Genomic DNA, 8,488 nt, shown 5'->3' with positions numbered 1-8,488 from the left:
ACCATGAATTATCTTCCCTTTTTCTTCAGTTCTCGAAAAGGCGCAACTTTTCCCTTTTGTCTTCACACCCTCTTTTCTCGATTCCACCCAAATCTTCAAACCAAGATGCTCTCTGAAAACCTAACAACGGCCAAAAATGGCCGGAAATTTCCCCTTTTCTCTTCTCCCATCTCTCTTTCTGCTTTTTTCTGCATTTTAATGGCGATTGAACTCGGATCGAGCTCCGATTTCAAATCAGAACTTAACAGACTGTCTAGACCTATCGATTCTTGCTCTAAAATGGCGAAAAACGAGACCGGATCGAGAAATTTAGCAGAGGAAAGTTTAGGATCGGTGATAATCACTCCAAACTCAACGATTTTGAGTAGAAATCGTACATTCGAGTTCGGATTTTTCTGCATCGACTCGAACTGGTACGTAGGGATCTGGTACGCTATCATTCCGATCCGAACTTATGTTTGGATTGCAAATCGAGGAAATCCGGTAAAAAATATCTCATCTGCTACTGTAAAATTGACGGGAAAAGGACACTTAGCTGTGACTGATTCAGCCGGTATTCCGATCTGGTTAACGGAGAACAACAACAGAGCGATAACAGTTGAGCTTCTTGAGACCGGTAACCTCGTTTTATTCTCTCATAAAGGAAAAGAGGTTTGGAAGAGCTTTGATTTTCCTACCGACACGTGGCTACCTGGAATGAACATCACTACTCATCAGATGATCACGTGCTGGAAGAGCGCCTCAGATCCGGCACCGGGAAACTACTCACTCCGGTTAAAACCACCGCAGTACGGCGAGTTCGAGCTCGTCTTTAACAAGAGCGATCCGTACTGGTCGACCGGGAACTGGACCGGAAATTCCTTCGTAAACGTACCGGAAATGACCGTTCCGTACATCTATAATTTCATTTTCCGTAATCCATTCACGCCGGAGGCTTATTTCGTTTATACAGAGACTCTCTCGCCGGCGGTAACCGGAGATGGGCCGCTGTTAACTCGGTTCTCCGTCGATTCCTCCGGCCAGTTTAAACAGTACACGTGGTCTCCCCAAACGGAGAACTGGAACATGTTTTGGTCCGTACCGTCTGATAGCTGCCACGTGTACGGTCTCTGTGGAAACTTAGGGTTTTGCAATGGAATATCTCGGAGTCTTTCGCCCTGCGATTGCCTCGCCGGATTCCTCCCCGCCGATCAATCTGGATGGATTTCCGGCGACTTTTCCTCCGGTTGCCGCCGGGAAAGACTCAACCAGTGTGATAACGGAAGTGACGTTGACGGTGACGGTTTTCTTGAGGTAGGTAATTCTGTTACTTTTAACGGTGCCGTTAGTGTGTTATTTTCTGGTGGACTGAGATTCTGTGAGGAATCTTGCTTGAAGAACTGTTCTTGTTTTGGATTAAGATACAACTCTAATTCAAGTCAATGTGAGAATCTGTATGGGAATCTGTTAAATCTCAGAAACTTAACCTCTGATTCTACAATCGGATCTTCGATTTTGTATGTTAGGGTTTCGAAAGGAGTAGGTTCTGATAAGAAGAAGAAATGGGAAATGGGGGTTTTCATGAGTGGTTTTAGTTTGGCGGTTTTTGGAATGCTGGTTTTGGTATTAGTGGTTTTGAGGAAAAAGAAGAAAAGGAGAAAGAAAGACGAGGAATCGATTTTCCCTTTTACCAATCTGAAAATCTTCACTTACAAGGAGCTCCAAGCTGCGACTCGGGGGTTTTCTGACAAACTCGGCCACGGTGGGTTCGGCACTGTGTTCAGAGGCGAGTTAACTGACTCGACCGAGTTAGGTAACTCGGCTGCTATTGCTGTGAAAAGGCTAGAACGCCCGGGTGGGGGCGAAAGGGAGTTTAGGGCTGAGGTCTGCACGATTGGAAATATCCAGCACGTGAATCTTGTTAGGCTCCGCGGCTTTTGCTCGGAGAATTCACATCGGCTTTTGGTTTATGACTATATGCCCAATGGGCCACTGAGTGTGTTTCTACGTCGAGACGGGCCGAGTCTGAGTTGGGATGTTCGATTCGGAGTTGCGGTGGGTACGGCTCGAGGGATTGCGTATTTGCACGAGGAGTGTAGAGATTGCATCATACATTGTGATATAAAGCCGGAAAATATTCTATTGGATGGGGAGTTTTCGGCCCAGGTTTCGGATTTTGGATTGGCCAAACTTGTGGGACGTGATTTTAGTAGAGTGATGACCACGATGAGGGGGACATGGGGGTATGTCGCACCGGAGTGGATTTCGGGTGTGGCTATCACAGCGAAAGCCGATGTGTATAGCTATGGGATGACTCTACTTGAAATTATAGGTGGGAGGCGCAATGTAGAAGCGCCTCCACCACATACCGGCACTAAGCAGAATCTAGAGGCGTCTCATAATGTAGAGACGCCTCTAAATGCAATGGAAGCGCCTCCATTTAATGTTGAGGCACCTCTTCAGATCGAGGTGCCTCCAGACTCAGAGTCGGAGCTCGAGACAAATCAGACTCCAGGGTTTGTGCCCTCACCTTGTGGGGTACGACCCACCATAGAGGAAAAATGGTTTTTTCCTCCATGGGCGGTACACAAGATATTAGAGGGTGACATCGCGAGTATAGTGGACCCACGTTTAGCAAGTGCTTATGATGCCGAAGAGGCATCTAGGGCTGCACTTGTTGCAGTATGGTGCATACAGGACGAGGAGGGGGCACGGCCCACAATGGGGACTGTGGTGAAGATGTTAGAAGGAATAGTTGATGTGGGGATGCCTCCTGCCCCACAACTTTTACAAGCGCTTGTTGCCGGAGATTCATTTCCGAGCGGCGGGATTATTTCGGATCCTGCTTCATCAACCTCGACCGGAGTTGGGATCAGATATGTCGGGTCTCCGGTTAGTCGGAGTCTGAATCAAGTGAGGTGAAGATTAATTGTAGATAATCTAATTTTTTCCTGACTGGCTAAGCTTGTCTTATGTTTTTTTGTTTATTTTACATTACTCACGACAGGATACCTCTAAAGAATAGAGTAATGATTTTGGGTAAGAAAATGCTTTCTTCGTGTCCATTTTGATTTTAAATATTAGATAGTGCATGTCACGTTGGAAAGAATGATTCTTACTTTAAAAACAAAACGAGAAATTATATGATGCCCGACCGTCAAAATCACAAGGGCTAGGTACCTAGCCAAACCACCTACCCTTGGATTTTGACCGGGTCAAAAACACTCAAAAAAGGTGTTTTGACCATATCAAAATCCAAGGGGCAGGTTGTTTGCCACCTGGCCCAATAGATTTTGACGGTCGTATAAAAACTCAAAACGTTATCAGGCGATGGCATATATTCTTGTGGTAGGTGAGAGCATGGAAGGCTGGAAGTATAATATCTGTCATTGTATATACTGTAGTTTGGGATTTCCTATTAAATAGGGTTGTCAACAGATCCACTTCGGTCGGATCCACCTATGTCCACATTCAGTATCCATTCAAATTCCTTATCGGTCCGGTCGGAGTCGGATTGTTCTTCGGATCCTACTTTCCACATCATGATCACGATCCATTTTAATTCGGACCGTCCATCGGAGTGCCCTATTATGTCCCACTAAGCTAAGTAAACAATTAATTTTTTAAAAAAGAGAGAGAATGGCAGTCCACTATTAGTGTGTCTCTATGCATTTACTTCAACTAAATTAAAAATTTATCTATATTTAATCTATGTGTATAATAATGCTTGTAAATAATAAAATAATCAAAATTACATACACAAATATAATGTATAACTATTATAAAAGAATATGGTGCATAAAGAACAAAACCCCTCTCTCTTTTCAAAACCCCTCTCTCTTTTCCTTCGTGAAAGTATGAAATGAAACGACTGAAATGGGTGAAATCGCATTCACATTCGATTCATTAAGTGATAAGAGAGGTTTTGACCAAAATACCCTTCATATAAGGGTTAGCATTAACAAAATTGGAGGGTATTTTTGTAAACCATTTCGGATCGTGACAATCCAATGGGCATATGTGGGGTGCCCATGCACAATCCAAAAATTTTCGGATCCCAGATTTGATGATCCGAAATATGCCTATGGATCCTATTCATATGTTTAGATCTCGTTCATTAACGTTCGGATTCGGACGATCCATCAGACCGTCTGGATCCATTGACACCCCTACTGTTCAATTTTGCGGAAAGCCATTTCGTTTGCAACAAAGAAAAGCACCTCAGATGAGGTAAATGAATAGGACAAATCACAACTTTAATATTTTCAGACTAACTCCAACTAGTGCCTTATTTCGGCCTGGGTCAGGTATAGGGGTGCAACTCAGGTTGATTTTTGGGAATTCAGGTTGAGCTTTTACCTTAAAATTGGGTCGGGTTTTGTTGTTCCAATTCATTTTTTAACAAAATCACAACCGGACCCCACCCAAGTTGCATCCCTTGTGACGTTGAGGCTAAACCCAAGGCAACTCGAAACTCGGATTGAATGGAGAAGAGTCAACCCTATACCAACACAGCCATTTAAATCTCTCAACCCTAGTCCAACCCGTAAAAGTAATTTTTCAAATTGGCTCGAGTTTAGGCGGCCAAGTGCATAATGAGAAGAAAAAAAATAAAATAATAATAATAATATATATATATATATATATATATATATTGGGTTCAGAGTGAAGTCGGTTTGGGACAAAAAATACGGGGAAATGATAAATTCGTACCCCTGTCAGATAATTTGCACCCCTACTTTTCCCAACCTAACCAAATGAAAGGCCAACCCAACCCTGGCCGAAATTGGGTTAACTCTGTAAGGTTCCGGTTAGGCCCGACTCAGTTGCATCCCTACCTACTTTGCATATTCTAGTGCTTAGCCTTGGAGTGATTTGTTATAGTCACTGACAAATGCACGTGACATTTTCTACGTGTATGGTAGAGATTTGGTGTGGGACAGTGTAGGGACACAATCCTTTCATTGCACGCCTTGCTTTCGCATTTCCTTGGGTTGGCTTAAAGTTGGGAAAAGCCAAGTCGATTTAATTTCGGGTTGGGTTAGGGTTGAGACCTTGGAAACCGGACCGGACCCGAATCCGACCTCCGTCCTCTGATTTTACCTTGATTTCCTCTGGGTTATTATATTTTTTCTTTTTCACCCAAGGTGAACCCAAACCAACCGGACTTAACCTGACCTGATTTCAGGTTATATGGGTTGAATTAGGGTTGAGAGATTTAGAAGCAGGTTAGGTTAGGGTTGACCCTCCTCAACCTGAGCCTTGCATTGGGTTGGGTTAGGGATGGGATTAAATTCGAATGGTATCCACCAAAATGTTGGTCACAATCTGTTAATTTTCTTATCGGTCAGATTACTTTTTTAAGAGGAATGCTAAACTAAGGGGTGCCCTAGCAAAAATCAGGTGAAAGGGCATGCCCATTGGCGGGAAGTCACTGTACTCTTTGACTTTGTAGCCATTATTAATGCACTTCGGTGACATGCAGCCATTGGGGGCTCCCTTTCACCTGACTTTTGCAATGGCTCCCTTGAGTCTAGCAAAATGCTTTCGAACACTACTTTTGGAGTTCAGGTTGAACCGTCTAGTGGACTGTTCCTTGGTCATTCTTACAATCTACATCATTAGAGTTTATGAAGTAAGTTAGAGCTTAGTGTTAGAGGAAGCAAGAGGGAAGAAACCAGAGAGAGAAGAATGTCATCAAAAATGAAAAGTTGAAATACCACCTCATGAATAGACATAAAATGAATGAAAATATGAAGCCCTCCACTTGAATCTAGAATGCTCCCTCGGATTTTTTGGGTATGTAATTAATATGAAATAATTTTCGAGAAAGTAGAATATGGATGCAATGGACTTGGTTCGGATACAGCTAATGTGCCCAAATCGGCAAATCCTGTCCATTAACATTCGGATCCTTCCAATCCATCTGACCATACTCATTTACCCAACTTGATTGAGAGAGAGAGGCTTGATATCTTTCTATAAGCTCTTGATCAGAAGGAAAAGTATGAAATCAACATGTTTTATGGACCCTTGCAAGGTTAATAATCGATCACTGATAGAAGGTGGTCCCACCCATGCAATGCAAGCACACTGCATTCTATGAAAAGGAGGGGCTCCTTGCTAAATCAAAGCTATGTAAGATGTGTCAGATAAATCTAAGAAGTTTTAATTCAGTACCTGATGGAAGTTAACTCAGAAATTTTGTATTTAATTTAAAGGATACTTGATTTTTTTGAATTATTAGTGAATTTTTAAAGTTTAAACCAAGGCATGAAAATTTTGTGATGTTTCGAAAATGTTTCAATTGTTTGAAGAAATTTTACACTGTTTTCTATCTGAATTCCATGTGCGCTCATTTCAAGGCTGCACTCTGTTTTCTATCAGAATTCTATGTGTGCTCATTTCAAGGCCGCACTCATCTTCCCCCCTTGGCAATAAAACATATTTTTCCTTTTAAATCTTTTCTTTTACTTTCTTTTCCTTCTTGTCACATCATTTTCAAGGGGATTTTTTGTTGGGTATATAATATAATCCATGCATGTTCTAATATAAGCCTAATAAGATAATAGACCGGTGTAGTGGGCCTTCATGGGCTAGAGTCCATTAACCAGTCAATTACCCTAGAGTATTTCTGTATATAGGGGCTGGAGGCAACAAACTAGGTATTCCAAACTAGATACCTAGGGTGTAATGCTTCAAGCAATCTTTGTTTGACCTAACATTTTTGACCCAAGGAATGCAATTGAATGGAGTCTAAGGTGATTTTTCGGCACACTCCAATTTTGGGCCTCTGGTAGTAATTTTACTTTGTTTTAGAAAATAAAGTAATATGAGCTGATATATATTCATATCATAAACTTCTCCTGGCCTCTCCTATTCCACTATTTTTTTAAAAAGCAGTCAGTTGCACCTGAATATTGCTCATATAAATTAATAAAAAATCGCACTTCGGCTGAGAGCATTCATGGACAGGCGTATGAGAATTATCACAGTTCTACTTGTTTAACGCGGTCATTTTAATTTTAACAAATGGCGGATTAGGCTGGTGGGTCATGCCTAAGGTACTTAGCTGATGCCCAGGTGCAACGAATGAGGGGTGTGTATGAGAAGTAAATGACTGAAAATAAAAAAATATGCCAAGAAAATTCCGCCAAATGGACTCAATCCCATCTTTCGCTTGTGCAGGGAGATGGTAGGAACATCCAAAGCCTATGTCTTCTTACTCTTCTTATTGCCAGGGCTGTTGTTCCTGCTGTAAATGCAGGAGTGATGAAAATTAAAGACCTAAGGTCCTAAATATTAAAAGAAGAAGGATGGCTAATATTAAACCCCAAAATCCCAAATATTCAAATAACACAAAGCCCTAATAAATCATAGACATCCAAATTCAAATAGTGTAAAAGCCTTCACCCTATCTCAATCATCCCATCAGTGATCAGCAAGAAAAAATGCCAAACAAGAAACTGAAGAATTATTATTATTTTATTTGGAAGTTGATTTGCACCATAGGAACCCATAAAAAGCAATCAAATGCGAACGCTTACAAATGTGCAGAATCCAATTACATATATTAGGCCGCAGCTAGTATGACCATCCTCTTAAAGCAAATAATGATGTCTTTGATTCTTGTAAAACCTCAATTTCCCGGCCAAATTGACTGAAAAACTTTAACATGATGAAAAGTTGCATTCCAAGTTGATTTGTGAATCAACTTTACAGGGTCTATAAACTGCTAGTTGGCAAAGAAAAAGCCTAGGTCGACCCGTACAGGTGTGGCTCTTTGGCTTAAAGTCTTGGGTATGCTCCCCAGAGACGATAGTTCGAATCCGAATCCCCCGGGCTTACCTGATGAGCGTGGTTTACGGCTGATTGCGCGCATTAGGAGGGAATTAATCCCACTCTACAAAGTGGGATGGGGACACCCTGCGTCATTAAAAAAATAAAATTGAGCTGATGTTCTGCTTATGGATTCAAACACAAATGAAATGTCACTTTTTAAATTCAACCCAGGAAAAAAAATACACTTTCTTCACCTTGTTGGATCGATCGAGAGACAGATTCCTTCTTTACTACATTGAATGGATTGAATGCAAAACTTCATCAGTTGGAGTCATGGATCTGGTGAAACTAATTAAATGAAAATGCAATGGTTTTTGTCAACTTTTGTTCTGGGTCAACCCTAGCCGTAGAAGCTAGGATTTTGGTAAGAGTGGAAAAATCAAAGAACCCAATAATTAGAATAAAATTCCAAGGTTGTCAAACGTAGAAACATCATCGTTTACAACACACAGACACCAAAAAAAAAAAAAAACCAACCCATTTTGGAGTCACACTTAGCTCTCAGAATCCAAAATGTATATGTTAAACACAAAAAACATCTTCATTCAACACACATAAAACCCCAATTTGGTCACAATCGGCTCTCAAAATCCAAAACAAACAGGGTTTACGACACACAAAAAACCCAAGTTCAGATTCATGTGGTCCAACCCCAGGTATTCCAACT

At 41.4% G+C, this 8,488-nt stretch overlaps 1 protein-coding gene across 1 annotated transcript; it reads left to right on the top strand.

Annotated features, from left to right (window-relative positions):
* On the top strand, nt 1-3,042 carry RLK4 (receptor-like protein kinase 4). Its single transcript, XM_077385858.1, has one exon. The coding sequence runs from the start codon at nt 4-6 to the stop codon at nt 2,899-2,901; it is 2,898 nt and encodes a 965-aa protein (XP_077241973.1). The 5' UTR covers nt 1-3; the 3' UTR covers nt 2,902-3,042.
* Nucleotides 3,043-8,488: the final 5,446 nt, after the last annotated feature.

This window comes from Tasmannia lanceolata, unplaced genomic scaffold (genome assembly GCF_043159265.1).
Source record: "Tasmannia lanceolata isolate RefF3 unplaced genomic scaffold, GAP_Taslan_0.1 ptg000007l, whole genome shotgun sequence".
Classification (NCBI taxonomy): Eukaryota; Viridiplantae; Streptophyta; class Magnoliopsida; order Canellales; family Winteraceae; genus Tasmannia; species Tasmannia lanceolata.
This window is presented reverse-complemented; position numbering and strand designations above follow the sequence as displayed.

Coding starts and splice junctions, on each gene's coding strand:
- RLK4 (XM_077385858.1), top strand. CDS start 4: ATGAATTATCTTCCCTTTTTCTTCAGTTCTCGAAAAGGCGCAACTTTT.